This window comes from Canis aureus, chromosome 18 (assembly GCF_053574225.1).
Source record: "Canis aureus isolate CA01 chromosome 18, VMU_Caureus_v.1.0, whole genome shotgun sequence".
Taxonomy (NCBI): domain Eukaryota; kingdom Metazoa; phylum Chordata; class Mammalia; order Carnivora; family Canidae; genus Canis; species Canis aureus.
The window spans coordinates 18,655,324-18,675,465 of record NC_135628.1 but is presented as its reverse complement, the minus strand read 5'-3'; the positions used below and the strand labels follow the sequence as shown (position 1 = coordinate 18,675,465).

General features: G+C 41.8%; 1 protein-coding gene across 2 annotated transcripts in view; it reads left to right on the top strand.

The window, feature by feature from the left end:
- The window catches only part of CHN2 (chimerin 2), a 296,328-nt gene that overhangs the window by 132,785 nt on the left and 143,401 nt on the right, over positions 1–20,142 (top strand). For both annotated transcript variants that reach the window (XM_077856373.1, XM_077856374.1), the window contains exon 2: positions 15,969–16,007. In XM_077856373.1, the coding sequence (XP_077712499.1) occupies positions 15,969–16,007 (39 nt within the window). The remainder of the gene's footprint in view (positions 1–15,968; positions 16,008–20,142) is intronic.

The following is a 20,142-nucleotide window of genomic DNA, read 5'->3' as shown; positions in this document are numbered from 1 at the left end:
AGGCACTCTACAAATCCTAGCTAGGAAGGAGACTTCCAACATGCTCAATTGTTGTTTTCCTTTCGAGTCCCGTCAGCCAGCCTGTGACAGGTCACATGGGCACTGTGAACAGTGGAGATGATTTGCCTCGCTTGAACCTTGCCCTGCAAATGCAGTACTGATGGCTGGAATGGCCACACGGTCAGTCAAACAAGCATGAACCGAGCACCTGGTGTGTACAAAGCTCCACTTTGGGAGGCGCTAAAGAGAGTAAAGCTGCAGGGGAGCATAGGGTTTGGGGGACACCAGAGTGACTTTCCCCTGGGGCTCATGCCTCGCCTCGATCTTACTCCACTGAAAGCCAGAAGACACTCACTTGGAGTGACGATGGTGGAGGTTCTGCTGCGAGCCACAAGAGTGAAATGGGGAGACGGGTTGTCTTTAAAGAATTTTCCTGTGACCCTTTCCTCGCCCCTTAAGAGATTGCAAGTAGCCTTTCCATTCAAGTCTGCTGGTCCCTCTTGTATTTGCCCATGCATTACAGGCAGGGAGAGATGGCTTTTGTTAAGGCACAAACTCCACGTGGAAATGGTTAACTAGCTTTTGTGAGAAAACATTCCTTTGTCAGAAACGCTCACCATACAAGCCAAGAAGTCTCCTTCCTTCTCAGGATGTCTGAAGCAAAACCAATGTCCCAATTGTTCCCTTTTACCCCTATCTTCCTCGCCTTCCCCGTAACACAGTCTAGCAAACTCCTACTCATCCTTCACTGCCCAGCTCCGATGTGAAGTCCTCCTCATTACCTTCGTTCCCCACTGCCAAGGGCCTGGCTCCTTCCTTTAGGCGCCCTTGGCACTTGTACACATCCATCCCACAGACACCAGTCAATTCTATTCCCTCTACAAATGGGAGCTGCTTGAGGAAAGAAGTTTGTCTTACTCATCTGTGTGCACCCAGCACCTACCCTGGGCTCAGGAACAGAGTGACGGGGTAAATGTTTGTTGTGGGTACACGTTAGGGAATTGACAAATGATCTTTGATAAAGGCACAGGTGTGTAAATATACTATTCCTCCTACGACAATGCTGCTGAAAATAGATAAGCAGAGTTTGCAAGTGCGGACAGCCTCAGGCAGGAGGATAATATTAAGGAAAGATTTGTTTTAATATTTGGGTTCTGGTTCTGGTAGTAGAAGCAGGAACTTTCACATACTGTGATTAGGAAGACAAACGTGCCACTGTGCAAACAGCAAGAGGATATGACCCTCCCGCCAGCACGTGGTACAGCTGTCCCAAGGGCTGTGAAGACAAGCACCACTGAGATAACAGCGGGGGACGGAAAGGGGGGATCTATTCTTCTTGCCCTGTTACGTAATGTAAACACTTTCTCCTTCAGAAATCATTGGGACCACTTTTTGTTTGTCTAATTCTTAACCCTTTCATTGTAGACCTGCTGGTGCTGTCACCCACCGTGCCTCAGCAGTGACAGGAAGGCCCTCCTCCCTGCACGTATCTGTTCACGCACTCCATACAAGTGATAAATGCAAGCTCATGCAGAGTTTCATGTTGGGCTTTAAATTGGCACCTTGCAGGTTGGGAGGGATTGGTTGGACTCTCAAGGGTTCGCTCTCGTCTCTCTTTCCTGTACACTGCAGTTGCACTTCCTGCGCTGTTTTTGTCGCTGTGTGGTATGGCTGATGAGATGTCTGAGGTGTTGCGTGTGTATGTGTGTGTTTGTGATCTTTAGAAATATTTTCTCTGTAAGATGTTACTTTTAAAGCCAGTGATAAGAAACCACAGAGCGCTGAAACCCAGGAGAAAAGCAAAACTTGAGGTTCTTGTTCTCAGGAGGACTCAAGTATCAGCCCCACTAGACAACCTGACTGGGCCTCATCCATGTTTACTTGGCTGACAGGAAAAGGTTGAGTTTAGGTTAGTTATACATGAAGACAGAATTAATATAACCTTAGACCTACAGTAAACAGGTTTAATATTGTGAAGCAAATGTATTTAATTCTTGTGGTAGAACATGATGGGTCTGCCTTCCGAACATGACCATTGGGTATAAATACATAGTATTGTTTTTATGAGGTACAAATAAGTTGGCCAGTTTTGGGCAAAGTACAGCCCTGGTGGTCCTCAGATTCCATATCTGTAAAATGGAATAATAACACCCACCTTTCAGTGGGAAATCCTGTGTTATAATATTTCTGAAAGGCCCAGAATGTAGCAGGGATCAGTAGGAGAAACAGGATTCTATCATGGAAAAAGCATGGTTTTCTGAGTTGAGCAGACCTAGGTGGGAAAACTCAGCTCTACTATTTATTAACCCTGTGACCCTGGGCATCCTCACTGCTCCTCGGTTTACTCACCAAAGCAACAGGACTAATAATCCATGTTTTATAAGCTTGTGAATATTAAATAAGACCACACGTGAAACACCTAAGAACATCGTGTAAAGAAAGCCTTGTCAGTAGCGGTTAGGATATCTCTCCGTTTCTGATATAGCCCCAAAATTCTCTCTCAAAAAAGAGGGTGTCATTTGAAATTTTATTTTGTACCAATCTCTCTTATTATAGGGTTTCTCTCTCAACTCCTTTATTTTGAACACCCGACTACTTTCTGAAAAAGAGACCCTAGACCTGAAATCACCATAATCAATGATAGTTTTACCCACTTGTAAAGGTCCCTTAATGCAATCCTTTTTTTAAAAAAGAGGCTGAGAAATTTTGTCCTTGAGAGAGTCCCAATTACAAATGTTAAATGTAATTGTACATAAACTTTTTAAAATATTTTTTCTTTTTCTTTGAATCCCAATGATATAAAAGGGTTCACAGTGAGAACCAGATCTCCCTGCCTCTTCTGACCCTTAGTTCCCCACTTTCTTCCTGGGACACACCAATCTCAACCTGTTTCTTCCAGAGCCGTCTTCTGCTGTGCACCTTCTACACTGGCTGTACCTTGCTTTCAAATGTAACATCTTAGAGAGCCTTCCATATCCGCCATCTCATTCCTTTTAGCACCTTCATACTTTTCCATACACAGACTTATTTTTTTGTTGTTGTTTTTTAAAAAGATTTTATTTATTTGAGAGAGAGAGAATGAGCAGGAGGAGGGGCAGAGGGAGAAGCAGAGGGAGAAGCAGGCTCTCCGTTGAGCAGGGAGCCGACCTCGGGACCTGAGCCCAGGACCCTGGGATCATGACCTGAGCCCAAGGTAGATACTTAACCACCTGAGTCACCCAGGTGCCCCTACAGAGACTTTTTATTTTTTATTTTTTTAAGATTTATTTATTCATGAGAGACACAGACTGAGAGAGAGAGAGAGGCAGAGACAGAGGCAGAGGGAGAAGCAGGCTCCTCTCAGGGAGCCTGATGTGGGATTCGATCCTGGATCCTGGGGTCACGACCCGAGCCGAAGGCCGGCACCCAACTGCTGGGCCTCCTGAGTTTGGTGTCCCAAACTTTTTAAAGATAACTTTAAGAAGCAGTATGGCCAGTGGGAGTGTTGCAGAGACCACCTGCAGGATGAATAAAAAGCCAGGTAGCTACTCGCATGTCATGTGAACACTTGGATGGGCTGAGAAGACGTCCAGTGGCATCATCGTATATGGACTTTTGCAGTTTTTACTCTGAAAAGGCTAATGTAAAAAATAGTATGATGTACTTTGGGAAAAAATATCTTAGGTGACTCAAAAAGTGCCAGAGATACATATGAAATATTTATTTATTTATTTATTTATTTTTTTTTTTGAAATATTTATTTTTTTAAAAGATTTTATTTATTTATTCATGAGAGACGCAGAGACAGACAGAGACCCAGGCAGAGGGAGAAGCAGGCTCCATGCAGGGAGCCCGATGTGGGACTCGATCCTGGGACTCTAGGATTACACCCTGAGCCACCCAGGTGTCCCCACATGGAAAATTTAAATTGTTGCTCCATAAAATGCAAATTGATGAAAGCAGTATCTCTAAATCCGTGGATTATGTTATACCTGATTTTAAATATGCATGTATAATTAAATGAATGAATGAAATATTACAGGTAGATACCTGACATATCATTGATATCTTTATAAGTTTAAATATTCAGAAAGTTTGCGGGGCAGAGTGGGGGGGAATCTTCTCCTTAGGAAAATGGAGGCTGCCTTCTGCTACAGGTTGCTTGAGGCCCAATATTTAGCAGTCCTATTCTAAATAAGCAGAAATAAAAATAGACACAGGCTAAAACGTCACCTTTATTACCAGGGACTGACAGGAGGGTTGTTAGCTAACCACTGAACCCCAGCAGCAAGCAGGCTTCCCTGTCCCCAGGTACTACAGAGCCAGACCACCAGTAAGGCAGCCCTCCTCCTCTAGGGTAGTGCTCCCAAGGGCTGGCACAAAGCCAAGAGGCAGATCACTTCCATCTCCCCAGGACACAATACAGGCCCAGAGAGAGCCCAAGAATTCACTTACTGAGGGGCTAGGCCAGGAGTAGAGAGGGGGCCTCCCCCACTGACATGGTATACTGGGGCATCTATTCCTTTAGACTAATCCTCACCACTTCTACAGGGCACGTAGGTTGTTCTATGGCGTGTGAAGGGTCCTCTCATTCCCTCAGGGCAGGAAGCATGTCTTCACCAGAATTGTTGGCATCAGCATCCTGCTTTTGACCTCCAGGTCAAATGAACAGCTCTGATCAGAGAATCCGGGGCAGCGAGATTGCAGCTGCTTCATGACTGAGAATTTAAGAGATCTTGCAGTGGCTGCACATCACCCAGGAGACTGAGAGTTTGGGGATTTTTCTCAATTATAACACTTTCCAGAGTTTATTTTAATTACTTGTTTAATGTTTGCCTTCATTGCTGGACTGAAGGTACCTTGAAAGCAGAGACTGGGCTCGCCTTGCTCGCGGTGTCATCTTTATCATGCAACACAGTGCCTGGGACATAAGTATTTGCTGAAAGGATGGATGGATGGATGGATGGATGGATGGATGGATGGACGGGTGGGTGGGTGGGTGGTTCCATGGGGAATGTGCGGAGAGATGATTCAGGAAAATTGTAAAGATTAGAGATAACACTATAAGGGACCCACCTCAGAATCTGGAATGTACCAGGCACTTAAAGATCCCTTTTCAGGTTTGGTAGAAAACCTCTCTTCCTCCTCTATCTCTGCACTAGGACTTTCTCTATTTGACTCTCAATATAATACAGCCAAGAGATCTTTCTTTCCCAGCCAGTAGTAACATTGCCAGGACCATGATTTATGAGCTGCTTTCATGAGAATTTAGTCTATCACTGCTCCAACCACTATTTTTCCGAAGAGACACAAATGCCCTGTTGTAATAACAGAAGAAAGTGGCTCTTCTAAATGATAGGAGTGAATCTGGCTGGAGGTATAGCTAACTTGTCTTCTCTAAGGAAGAAGACATGCTTTCCTCAGGAAGGAGATGAATATAAGAATAATTGTCGAGAAATAACCGAGTGCAATAATCCCTTTTCCCTGTCCATTTCAACAGCACTTTTTGATCTAACTTTGCTATGTAATGTGCCACTTTTCTACCTTGTGCCCCAGTTACACGCACCTGTGGCCAGGAGCCGGATGCCCAGTAGGCAGGCAGTTCACATTTGTTGAATGAATGAATGCGTTGATGTCTTTATTTCATCTCCCTAACTGATTCCTTGTGGTTAGATTCTGCATCTTGCCTTCATATCTACACCAGTATCTAGTGCAGTATTTTGTGCCAAGTAGGCTGTAAGCTCTAGGTAAATATTTGTTGGATGAATAAATGAATGCCCAAAAGGGCTTCTGGAGGAAAGCCAAGAAGACATTCCTCTGATGAAAAGAATTTGTAAAGAGGCAGGCAGATGCTGGAAGGGAGAATGTGGGGGTGGGGGCTGGAGGAGGAACGACAGGCCTCTAGGCTGAAGGGAGGTAGTGGGTGTGGGGTGGTCTCTAAAGAAATGGCAGAAAGGGAATGATAAAGGAGGAAATTATCCAGTAGGAAACAGCTCCATCATGCCAGGAGGAAGCTGCATTTTGTAGAAACTTAGGGCAAGGAAGTAGGGAGAGGGCCCTAAGGGAGAGGGCGACCCGGGACATGCAAGTGGTTTGGCAAGAGGTAAAGGCTAATGATATCCAATGATATCCAAATTACAGCTCCTACATCTTTTTCTTTCCCCCGGCCCTTGGCTTGGCCCCTTACTGGAGAGAGCTATTCGCCTCCATATCCCTGCCATACCTGCCTGAAGAGCTACTCATACTCACAGATTCTATTCAACAACTTTCATTCACTTACCCCACCCACACTGCTTTGCAGGGTCATCAAAAACCTCCTTGTTGCTGAAGCAGTGGGTCCTCGTCCTTATCTCACTCAAACAGCTTCTGACACTATTGGTCTCTAAATGTCTCTGGCCTCGCCTTTCATGTTAGTCCATCTCGTGGTTTCTCCCCTATCTCTCTGGTCCCTGGTCATTCCCCTCTTCCTCTCATTCTTTAACTATTTGTGCTCCTTGGAGGTTCTGTCCAAGGCCTTCTGTCCTCACTCTGAATGCTCATCTCAGGTCATGTCTCCTACTTTCAGGCTACAGCAGCCATCTGCATGTTGGGGCTTCCGTTTCTAGATCCCCAGCCCAGTTCTCTCTTCTGAACTCCACACCTCCCAGATATGTTCACTTGGCTGTCCCATGGGCATCTCTTTCCAACAGGGAAAAAGCCAAATGCATCACCATCTGCCAGGCCTACTTCTTCTCTGGTCTGCCTTGTTTCTGTGAATGGCATCACTCTCCATCCAGTTGTTTATGCCAAAAACATTTGTCTTCTTCTGTCCAAGCTCAGTGTGATTTTCTCTCCTTTCCTCCTCTGTTCACATCCAGTTCATCACCACGTCTTGTGGATTCTATCTTCTCAGTGCCTTTTGAATCCACCCCCATTTTCTCCATCTCCATTGTCACCATTGAGTTGAGACCACTCGTGTCACCCATCTGGGTTGCTGCCTAGCTCCCTCATCACCCACCCACCCCCTCTTTTCTTCCCTCTTCTCATCTTCTTTCCTTCTAGTCCTATTTCACACTGCACCTGGAATGGCCTTCTTAAAGTACAATCTAGATCCTGTGTCCTCACTGTTTATATTTCCCTTTCCCTTTAGAACAAAGGTAAGCCCTTAGCATGGTTTTAAAAGCCCTTAATTATCTGACCCCTACTTATCTCTCTAATTCTTAGGTACTCTGAAACCTACACACACACACCCCATAGTCTATGTTTCAGCCAGCAGGCTAAACCACTTCTAGCTGTGAATGCCATGTTCTGTTTAGCCTCTGGTCCTTCCAGGCCATACCTTGGTCTGTGAGTCATACTCCATGAGCCCGTTTGTCCACAAAGGCACTTTTTGCCATTGGCTACTGTAGTAGATGTCCGGGTGATAGAGCAACTCTCTGACTAGGCTTAATGTGCTATGGTACCAGCAGTTAGTTATGTTTCTCTCAGTCTTTGGATCCTATAAGCCTTCACATTAAACTCTACTCCCCTTGGACTATTCTTTAAGGAGATCTGGACAGAGCTGCTGAAGGCCAGATGTAACTGACCAAGGCATGGGAAGGGCCTAATTGCCCTAGCCCCACTCAACCTTCCAAAAATTGGCAAGTTTTGCCACAGACACCCTCCTATACATCCTCTTGCTGTATGATTGTCTCTTTATTTATCCCTTAGCAGAATTCAAGTTTTGAGTCAGGGAACAATATCTGTCTTTCACTTATCCTCTCATTATTGAGCATCTAAATGTTGTATCCTGGGATACAACATTTAGGGTCATTCCTGTTGTGCTGTCTGTGCCCAGCCAAGGGATGAGTTAGGGCTAAACCCAGCCTGGACTCTCCTTACCAGGCCATGTGCTCTGTCTCAGGGCTCTGCCTCCCAGAGGAAGCATCTTTCTCACACAAAGGTGCTGTCCAATTGCCAAGGCATTGCCAAACCTGCTTGAAAAGGATGCCTTTGTCTAATCACAAAAGGTACTTTATAGGCTAATGGTGACCCAGGCATCAGAGAACAAGATAAAGCACAAGCTCTTGCTCTCATAGTGCTGTCTGAACAAAGAAATAAACACATAGTAAAATTAATTCACATGGTAAAATGACTCTGCAAAGAATTAGAGGCTATCTGAAAGACACCTTTAGATAAGATGGTCCAGGAAGACATCTCCGAGGAGCCAGAACATTTAAGCTGAGATCCAGATATTAATGAGGCCAGCCATGTGGAAATCAGAGGAAAGAAATTGTATGAGAGCTGTAAGACTGCATTGATCTTGATGGATTCAAGAATGGAATGAAAGGCCAGAGTGGCTGAGGTATAGTGAGCAAACAAAGAGAGAAATGAGATGACCAGGGAGAGGGCCAGGGGCCACATGACGCAGAGCTCCATAAGCCTACTTGCCTTATTCACTGAGGTGTCCCCAGGGTCTGGGTCTTCATCGTGCTCAGTCAATACCTGTTGAATGGGAATCTCCTCTTGCTCTGTATATCAAACTAGTGGCCCAGAACTGAAGCTCTGTGTGGCCCCAGTGCCCTCTAGTGACCACAAACTCCAGCCCACGGCCCTCAGTAGCTTCATCGTCTTCAGAAAATTCTCAGCTTAGCGTTGTCCTTGGGGCCCAGCCAAGTTTCTGGAATTTGTCTTATTAACTTACTACTTTCTGTTAGTTTCTGGAATTTGTCTTATTAATTATTCTCTGTAAGTAGGACTAAATCAGTTACAAAATCTCTGACATACAATCCACAGTAAGATTGACACCAGACCTTCATTCTTTACCCAAGCAGCAGTTTTCAGAGAGAACACATGGTTGTCTAATTTCTCAGGGGAATGCAGGGAACGTGTACAGGTGGCAAGCATTAGAACACATTTCTGTATTCCCTAGCCAGTGTGACAACCAGAAAGCTCTGTAGCAGCCTCCATATCTCAATGTGTTGTGGCAGTTAGGATGATCTCCAGGGCATCATGCGGCTCAGGTGTGGCAGTGATTGGCTAGAATGGCCTGACAAGACCACAGCCACAGGCTACACACTAGCTTTCACATGACTTCTGAAGACCCAAGCTTGGGCATAGCGTGCATGTTGAGGGCATACTGCAGCGTGTGCACAAATGTGACATACTACTCATCCTGTCGTCGTTCAATTTCATTTGGATCCCAACCCACTCTGGGCCCATTAAGCTAATCACCCAACAAATTTTGAACTGTGGTCTCATTGCAAGGCTGTCCCATGTATGATTGAAAAACCTGTTTTCCACCCAACTTCCCTGGAAGGAGCTCACTGACTGCAGCCTATTTGCAAATGTGTGCATCAATTAATCAAAAGTGACAGCAGAGACCTGGCTCTTCTGAGAGAGGGGATGGCAGAAGGAGGGGGCCAATCTTTTCACCCTCTGTTTCCAAATAATCCCCCCACTGCCCCATGCAGTAACTGATGCAGATTTATTTGAAGTATCCTTAAGGATGGGTCATTTCCAGCTTTCCTGGTAGATCATTTTCTCTCTAAATTGGTGAATCTTTCACTGCTCACATTTTCCAGAGGCGCCACATGTGTTTTTCTGTTGGTGTAGTCATACACCACTGAGCCAACCAAAGGAATCTGGCTCTCCTTGATGTTTACAGGTGTTTCCTCCTTAGTTGTCACTTACTCAAGTGTAGCACATGGCGTTCTCTAAATTTTCTTCATTAATCAGTCCCCAAATTCCTTTACACTTGCTCCTCCGGTGATTCCACCAAGTCAACATATTTCTGGAGCTGAAAATGCCTGGAAGATTAGAGCCTTCCAGCTGCAGCTACCAAAATGAATGGGATTAATGTGTTTCCACCTCACTCCATGGCCGTATGTTTCCACAGGTTCACTCCCAGGAGCATTCTCTGCTTCCATTTGCTTCCCTGCAAATGCACACTTAAGCTTATCTGTGTATTTTCTAATTGAGTCTTAAGTGCATAAAAATTGAAATGTATACTGATGATAGCCAGTGTTATTGAAGGTGTGGGAATACAGGCATTTGTTCACACGTTGTTGAGAGTTCCAACTGATACAACTTCAGAAGGCCTTTATTTATTTATTTATTTATTTATTTATTTATTTATTTGAGAGAGAGAGAGAGGGAGAGAGAGAAAGGGCAGTGGCAGAAGGAGAGAGAGAATCTCAAATAGACTCTGAGCTAAGCACAGAGCCCGACTCAGGGCTCCATCTCAGGACCCTGAGATCATGACCCAAACGGAAACCAAGAATCTGTCACTTAACCAACTGAGCCATCCACGGAAGGTTATTTTAACAGCTTTTGAAACAAAAAATACAGAGACCCTTCACTCAGCATTTAACATATCATTGCAGCTTTGTTTTTAGTAATGGATACTTCAAAGTAGCCTAAATGTTCATCAGCTGGAAACAAGCATAAATGAATTAAATACATTTGAGTATACTCATAGAGTGGAAGACCAAGTCACAGGGTAAAAAAAAAAAAAAAATGCCAATACAGATCTCTGTGTACTGACATGGAAAAGATGCCTAGGGAATATCATCAAGTTTAAAAGCAAATTGCAAAACAGTGTATGTGATAGGAGACCATTTTTATAAATTTTTATTCCAGCCATTTATAGGACAAAATCTAGGCAGAGTCACATAAATTGATTAATGGTACTTTTTGTGAGGTTGATGGCTTTCTAAGATATACATTTTTCAGTTGTTGGAATTTTTCTGTTTTTCACCAATGTGTATTCCTTTTAAGTTCAGTAAAAACAGTGGAGATCTTAAATTATTTTTATGATACTTTCAATCTAGAAAGATGACTTTTTATGACAAGTGCTCTGTATGGCCCCTGTTGCCCTGTCCTTGGGTCTCAGCTGTGGAGGAGCTTTCCATGCCCTGACACCAAAATTCTTTGTCCTTCCCCCAAAGCTCAAAATGGCAGTGCTTCTCCTCAGAGTTTAGTTATTTATGTTACTTACTTAACAGGATTTAGTTACTTTAGTTAATTAGCTCAGCACATAAGGTTTTCTTGATTACTTCCAAGTTTTAAGGTGCACCTCCAGGTCTCTTTAACCAGCTCTGCTTTGCTTTTTGTTTAGTATGTTTGGATTATTTATTGATTATTTCATGTGAGTGGTCTTATGACCTGTTTTTGTAAGATTTTGGTACTTTTCTAAAGATCTATCTTTTTTCTCTCCTTCCACTCCCTTTCATGAGAGGAAGTATCTGTTTAGAATTGCTCATTAACAACCTGTTTAGAATTGCTCATTAACATTTATTTCACAAATTCTTTAAAAGAGGGCCAAAGGGATTTGGCATGGCCTTTTGCGACAGAAGCCCTTGTCTTGTTTCTTTTGCTTTCACTCTTAGCTCTTCCTGAACTAAAACTGTACATGCTGCCTGTGTTATTGTAAGAATTATTTTTGTTGGGTCTTTTTTACTTCTCCTTTATTTTCAGAGTGCTCATTGATTGATTGATCCGAGAGAGAGAGTGTGCATACTTGTACACGTGTGTGGGGAGGGACAGAGGGCAAGAATCTCAAGCAGATTCCTGGCCCAGGGAGGAGCCCGACACGGGGCTTGATATCATGACCCATGAGATCATGATGTGAGCCAAAACCAAGAGTGTCACACTTAACCAGCTGAGCCACCCAGGTGCCCCTAAAAATAAAATCTTAAAAAAAAAGAGAAAAATCACCTGGCACTCCAGTGAATTTATTTCTTATTTATTTACATTTTTATACAAGCAATATAATCAGAAAATTAGAAAATGCAGCTGAAAAAAATGAAGAGAAAAATAGAAATCACCTATATTTTCACTATCAGTTATAGGAACTGTTAATAATTGAGTTTAGCCTTATAGATAATTTATATATATACCTATCTTTTCTTTAAAAAATGGGATTATGCTTACTAAATTATTTTATAACCTGACCCTCTTTTTTAATATTTTTCTTTATTTTGTCTTTCAAGCTTCACAAGAATCAATGTAACAAACCTGCTATACAATGTGTATTTTTCTTGATTCAATACATATAAATGAGGGTGGGATGCCTGGCAAAGTTGTCTGATGGGTCAGAAGCCTGGAAGACAGAAAGCTTCAGGCTTTTATCCCTCTTTGGCCTCTTCCTTGTTTATGACCTTGAGAAGGCCCACTTGATCATTCTGTGTTTCATTTTCCTCATTTGCCAAATGAGGAAGGTGAACTAAATGACCTAGAAAACCTATTCCCGGTTTGAAAAAAGAAAAAAAAAAAGTGTCAGGCTATCCCAGTGTAAAGTAGAGCTTTGAAAAGTATTCCATGAACTCAGGGCAAATGTGCATGCTGGTAGGGAAGTGTTGGAGGCAGTTTAAGATGTATTTCAACATATTAAAAATATTTTGCGCCTTGTCTCTTGACCCAGGTCTCGTAACAGTGTGCTTTAGTGGTTTGCGAAACATGTCTCTAAGACCAAGGTAATTATAGATGTTCCACCGAAGCATGACAAATGGCCTCTCACTTTGAATTCTTTAATGGGAAAGAAAAACCTTCCATGACAACAGCACTGGAACTTAATTACAGGCTCCAGATCCAGGGGTACGAATAGAGATAGTCATGGCTATGGCTTAGGGACAGAAGACAACTGGGAAGAAGCAGGAGAGGGGGGTGATGTAACACTGACAACACAATGATGACATCAGTGGGGCTACATGAAGAACTTGCTATTTGCTGGGTGCTGTCCCAAGAACTTGAAATCCCGTATCTCATTTAATTCCCACAGTGACTCTAAGAGATAGGTTAGGAGGTAGGCACTTTTATTTCTTCTGTTTTACAAAGATGCGTATTGGGAGGCTCTTAAAGAAGTTAAGTAACCTGCTTCAAGTTATTCAGCCAGTCATTGCAGAGGTAAAATTTCAACCTTGAGAGTTTTCTTACTTAACACATGCTATTTGAATGTCTGTTACATGCCAGGCACCTGTCTTGGGGCTGCAGATGCCAAGAGTGAATGAGGCAAAATTCCTGTTTACATGGAGTTTGGCTAATAGTGGGATGAGCCCAGTAATAACAGGCCAACAAATCAATAAATAATTTCAGACAGCAATAAATGCTATGAAGGAGAGTGACCAGAGGTGGGGGAAGGCTACTTTACACAAGATTGCTGGGGAAGGCCCCTGGGAAGTGACATGTGAGCTGAGCCCTACATAATGGAATAAGTCAGCCATGCAAAGATGTATTAGAGAGCATTTTATGTGGAAGGTCCACAAGAGCAATGGCTGGGGACTTGGAAGAGCTTGACTTGCTCTAGAAATAGAGAAAGTTAGCATTTCTGGGTAAGTGTAAAAGGGCAAAATGTCTGCAAAAGAGGCAAAGAGCCAGCCAGGGACCAGATGGCCGAGGATCTTGTAGACCACAGTAAGGTTTGTATATCTTATGCCAAATGCGGAAGGAGGACATTGCAGAGTTTTAAGCAGGGAAGCCCCATGATCTCTAGTCTCTATAGGTGGCCTTCTTCACCTCTATGTAATATTGCTAACAAGGAGCAATTAGAAAGGAATAAATTGTTCTGTAGCATTCAGGGCAGCCTAAATGAAAGTTATAAAGTTCAGAGCCAGTGTTTCAGATGAAACAAAATGCTAGGTTTTTCACAAAACAGCAAGACTCTAATGAACAGGGAGAGATCCTTTAATCTAAACTTCTGACTTTGGTTAAGAAGACCTTTGGGGCACGTCGGTGGCTCAGTCAGTTAAGCATCCAACTCTTGATTTCCACTCAGGTCATGATGTCAGGCTCTGCGTCATCAGGCTCCATGCTCAGTGGGGAGTCTGCTTAAGGTTCTCTCTCCCTCTCCCACTGCCCCTCCCTCCCTCTCTCTCTCTCTCAAGTAAATAAATAAAGCTTTTTAAAAAGATAAGACCTTAGAAGATCTATGTGGAGCATGTGAGCTATATTTAAAACCTACATTAGGAAGACTCCTGCTTCTCTTTGGGGACCTTCCCTCAACATGCAGAGAATTGCACTCTAGGTACTAAACATTCTTGACCACATCTTGGTCTGGGGATTATGCTTCCTCACAGAACAAATCTCATCCCAAATCATAAGACATTATAGCTTTGTGTAGATGGCATCTCAGGGATTTACATTTCTATACAATCTGGGGTGTGTGTGTGTGTGTGTGTGTTTGTGTGTATTGATCTTTATCTTTGAAAATGTTGGAGGGGAAGTGTGGGGGGGATGGGATAACTGGGTGATGGACATTAGGAGGGCACTTCAAGTAATGAGCAACTGATGAATCACTGAATTATACCTCTGAAACCAATAGTACAGTATTTGTTAATTAAAATGAATTTAAATAAACAAAAATAAACTCACCTAAAAAAAGAAAGAAAACTATTTTTGAAAGTGCCATCAACATTTTAACATACACAAAACAAACAAACAAAAAACATTTTAACATACAAGACCTGACTTTTCTGGTGAGGTGACCTTGTGTAGATGTTTTTATTTTTTTGTAAACTTGGCAACTTGATTTATTTCACTTGAATGGTTTTTTTAAACAAATACTCAGGTTACTTCATTAAAGTTGGTTTCTGTCATATATAGGGTGAAATTAGTGGCCGGTTTGGGGTAAAAACTCACTATTACAAGATATTGTTCTACTTTGATGAAACTATTAAGCATTTCACTTTTATGGGCAAACTAAGTTTGAATAACAGCGTAAACCATTATTAATGCACTGTATTTGAGTGTGCACTTATGTGGCTGATTATCCATAGGTAAGTTCTATACAGACCTAACAATATGGATTTATTTGAATGAAACTGCATTTGGAGGCATTTAGTTGCCTCTGTGATTGGGTGAGCCCCAGAGAGCAAGACATTAATTGTGAAAGAATTTAATTTAAGCTACACAACTGTAATTAAGTAGGATTTGGGGAAGTTCACCACTCTTGCATTAGTTTTTCTATAAATAGCATATTTGTTTCTCAGGAGGGGAAAAATTCTCAAACTATCTTGGTGCATGAAGTCAGAGAAGATCTAGTCCTTGGCATGAAAGTAGTATGTGACAGTAGCATAGGGACAAAGGTGGTAGGAGGATGGCTGTCTGATGCCTTGGGGGTACAGAGTGACAAAAAACAGTTCCCTCATATAAAGGTGCTGAATTAGAGAACTCTTAAGGCTCCCCTCAGCTCAGTGTTCATGATTTGAGGGAAAGGATTCTCCCCTCTGGCTGTTTAGGCTAAGTATGTTTTACCAAGGCCTTAGCTACATGTTCAGGACGGCTCTAATAATTCCGTCAGAATTATAAATTCAGCTGTCAGCACGGGGATTGTTGAATTGACTGAACAAGCAGATTTTCTCCCATTGTCTGTTTTCTAGATTGATGAATAACAATTTTATCCTCTCCGTTTTGTTGTAACTCTTTCACTCTGACACTTCTGATTGCTGAGAGGTGTTCTAGAAATTTCCTAAGTCACACATTGGAGTAAATTCAAGGAGATAATGCAATTCCAATTGAATCATCAGTGTCTCTGCTGTCAGACCCAGTCATTTTAGGAGTTCAGTTGGTGGAGGAGTTGCACAACTTCCCAGATTTAATATTACATACTTGCCACTTTACGTCTTGCCCTCAAGTCTTAATAAATGGGCTAAAGGTCTGATGGGAAACTGTGAGATAAATTATATGTTTATTATGCCAAGTTAAGTAAATACTGTTTGAAAGGATTACTGGAGGGTACAATCAAGTTAATTGCTTTAAAAATCTTTTCTGATTTACTGAGCTCTATGAAAATGGTTAAGCAATTGATTTCTGTCGTGGTAAGTGATCTGAAGAGAGTGGTGTTGAGTCCACCAGGGTTGCCATGCGCATTTCCTTCCTCATGGCTGGAATTGTCCCATAAATGAGCAGAGAGGGCCCCCTGGGACCAGAATGCAAGTACTGCTGACAGACTGTTGTTCCTCCAAAGAAGACACATGTTGACAGTTTGACGTTCAGGATGACAGATTGATTTTTTTTTTCTTTTTTTATTCTAGATGCTGAAGAATACCAGCCTCCAATATGGAAATCATACTGTGAGTATTTGAAATGAGAATCTCCCCAGAAGTCTTCAGTAGGTCTGCCTTTTGAACAATTCTTGCTGTTGATTTAATGCACACAAGGAATCCCACATCACAGCACTGAAAACCCAAATCTTTCTTTTTCCACTAAGGAGAGATTTTAGTCAGAGTGAGCTGTACAGCACTCTCCCCTGGCCAGGACCCCAAAGGGCAGGCTGCCTGTGACCCCCTTCAGGAATACTTAGGAAAAAGAAATATTCATTCTAACTCCCTGCCTTTTGATTTAGGTCTTTCCTTTTTTTTTTTTTTTTCCCAGAGTTGGTCAACAAGGGCAAATGTGCTGACTTCCATGAATTACATTCTTAGCTGATCATCCTATAGCTGTAATATCATATGACATTTACCACAGAAAATAGCAACAGATAGTAAAGAATAATATTTGGTCACTCAGGGTGACACCTTAGAAACAGATTATATCTGGTCATCAGTCAGCAATTCAACTCCCTTCAGGAAGGCAGGCAGTTGTCATCACATCAAGCTCATTTTCTCTTTCCTTTGTATAATCTGCCTAAGTCATTCTCCAACAAGAGAGAGAAGGAGTGTGGTAGATGGGAAACCCACTGTGCTGACAGCCAGGAGACCCATGTTCTTGTTCAGGCTCTGATTCTGGACAGCAATAATAAGAATAATTATTACCATCATTATTGATGTTACCATTGTTTCTACCACCCGTGAGACCTGCCCTGTGCCAGCCGCTGTGCCAGCTGTGTGCCTGAACTCTCAAATTCTCACCACAGCCCTAAGCGACTGCTGCCATGATTACCCCTGTTTCGCATACAAGGAAACCACAGCTCAGGGAGGTTCAGTAACTTGGCATATGGTCTGCATCTCTGAGTGCATGGGACTGGCATGCAGAGTGAACCCAGAAGCAAGCCTGACCCACAGCCTACAAGTTTTCAGGACTTTTTTTTTTCCTTCCACTTTACTTTTTAGAAAAGATTTATTTATTTAAGAAAGAGAGACAGGGCGCCAATGTGAGGAGGGCAAGGGGCAGAAAGAGAGAATTCCCAAGCCAGCTCCTCACTGAGTTTAGAGCCCTCCATGGGGCTTGATCCCATGACCCTGAGATCACAACCTGAGCCAGAACCAAGAATCATACCTATAACCCACTGAGCCACCCAGGTGCCCCTCCACTTAAAATTTTACACATCAATATATGCATACACACAAACAGAGACACATATATACATATGTTCATGTATAAATCTGTTACAAAAGCAAAACAAAAAAGCAAAATAGACAAAACATTACAAAATGCATAAAACTGAGAGTGAAATGTGTCATAATTGACAAACCAGCCTCTACCCCATATTCCATGTCTCCTTCCTACTTCCCCGTCAATTTTGGAAGGCATATCCTTCCAAGTGTTCAAAATATATATGCCTAATATTAAGGCATTTTGCTGTTGTTCCCTTTTGAAAAAAAAGTGGGTTATGCTGTACTTGGTGTCCTTCAACTTGCTTGTTTCACTTCACAAATACCTTGCTTTTATCTTTCCATGTCAGCATATATAGAGGCACCTCATTCTTATTACATGAGTCTGTTCTTCCATCTGTGAAATAAAGGGGTTGTGCTGGGTCTCTAAGGGCTCTTCCAATCTAATGTTCTGCATTCTGATCTTCTATTTTAAAAGGCAGTGCTAATGACTTAGTAATTGGATGTTTTTGTTTGTTTGTTTCCTAATGGAGTGTGAAGAGCTCTGACAGTAAATCAACAAAATATCTGTAGTGAGAGGCACTGGGTGTTCCATGACTTACTGTGCTTTGCACACTGCTTTGCACACAGCCTTGCATACATTAACTAGCCAATAAATATTTGTTGAGTGAATGCCACCGCAGAGAGCTCTGCTGAAGCGAAAAGATGGCATTGGCTCAAATTCATTTTGCCTTTTGCTAAGAAGCTTTGGCCACCCAATACATCTCTTAAAAGTGCTACTGTGTCCTAAGGAAGGTAGAAAACACATTGCTAATTACATGTTTACAATATCAATTTCACCCTAGTGTATTGGTTTTAAGTTTGATCTAGGGGTCTAACCGAGTTGTGCTTTTTAAAAAAAATTATTTGCTCTGAAATCACAAAACTTTAGACAGAAGGGATAGTTGAGACCATTTAATACAAACTTAATGGCATATATGAAACTGCTTTTTATTACATCCAACTAATAGTCATCCTGGCTCTAGTTAAGGGCCTCTAGTGATGCAGAACTCCAAAACTGAAAGGAGTATGTGGCCAGATGTACCATTCATGGCATCAAAACCACTTTGCCTAAAGGTATATACAGAGCATCACTGAGAAAGAACTCTCTTTTGGCTGTCCTGGATCCATAAATTGAGTTTGAGAGCTGGGCCACTTATAAATTCACGTGACCATATTATTCCCAAGCTCATGCTACTCTATTATTCCCAAGACTATCATCCATTCATTTGGTCTTTCAGCAAACAACAGGAGTACCTCTTGCATGTTAGAGCATAAATATTAGGAATCAAAAATGACTAACTTGTGATCCATACTTTTCTCCAGTTTACAGTCTTGTAGGGGAGGCAAATATAAACCAATTAACTTATAATGCAAATGGCTCTAGTAACAATATACTACTCCTCCACTTCCTGGAATTAGAGAAGGCTATAAAACAGGTTAAATTTGCATGTGGGTCTTTTTTTTTTTTTAATTGCAAATAGGCTCCACACCTAACATGGGGCTTAAACTCATGACCCTGAGATCAAGAGTCATATACCCTATCTACTGAGCCACAGACGCCCCTGTATATGGGTCTTGAAGAATGAACAGAAGGAGGAATCTTAGGGCCTTGCAGAGCTTCATGAGATACTTTTCAAATTCAAATATACTAAAACTGTAGCATTTTCCTGATCTGAAAATCCAAAAAATTTCAGAGTGTGAAATTTGCTTTATTTTAAATAACCTGCTGTTAAACCCATTTTGAACTTCAGGAATCACCAAGCCTTTCTCTTTGAAATGTTCACAAACCATCCTTTGAAAGTTAATTTTAGATATTGATGTCAAACTCATTAGCGTATCATTTATGGAATACACGTTTTTCCATCACACACACTTTTTTTAACTCTAGTGATTATTTGGTTCTATGAAATCTCTCATATATTTACTAGAGGCAGTACATTTTTACCATATTATAGGACTTCGTTCTAAAAATTATGATTTTTAATTGTTATAGAAGTGTTTAGGTATGTCTTAGATTTTATTGCCTATTATTAGACATAACTTTCACTTATGTGATATCAGATTTTTAACATGAGGTGCTAGTCCCAATTATGACATTATTCCTAAAGAAAATTAGTCTACTTGATGACAATCCACTTTAAAAAGTGGTTTCTAAGTTTTAATGCTAATTGCAATGCTCTTGGTTGCAAGTATCTACAGTTTACTTTCCTGATACTTTAAGCGAAGTCTTAGAATTGAGTCTCAGTCTCGATTGACTTGCGTTACCCATTCCTAACTCCAACGCTGTGGTCAAAGAATTGGAATATGCTGCTGCCCTGAACTAATCAGGGATGAGCCATATGTAATCCACATAACTGGAAAATTATGAGTACTGTTGGAATGGGAAAGATGGAAATGGATGTTGGGAAGGCAACCACAAATGTCTGGCTTAGAAATTTGAGGAATAGGAACCTTAAAAATCAGCTCTCTCACTATTTTATTTAAAGTAGATTGTTCATTCATCACTCATTCAGCAAATACATATTAAGTCTTTGCCTTAAGCCAAACACTGTGCTTAGAGTTGTGAGACCAAAGGGATGGATAAACCCCGGTCCTGACTCAGAGAACCACGATGTCATAAGATGGAGTCCTTTAACTTCCTGAATTCTCTGCTCCCTTCCCTTTCTTAAAACCTAATGCTATCACTTACTGGGCTGTCTCCATAAGAACAATTTTGTCCTAAAGTATCATATATCTGCAGCTAGTCCTTAATATTCAAGACCAAATCTCAAAACATTGATGAAGGCCCTAAGAATGTTTTGGTTTCAGTTTTTTAAAAGAAAAGCTATCTTCAAGTTCACTTTAAAAAAATAAACAAGCACATGAGAAAATGCTCTGCTTCACTGGCCATCAG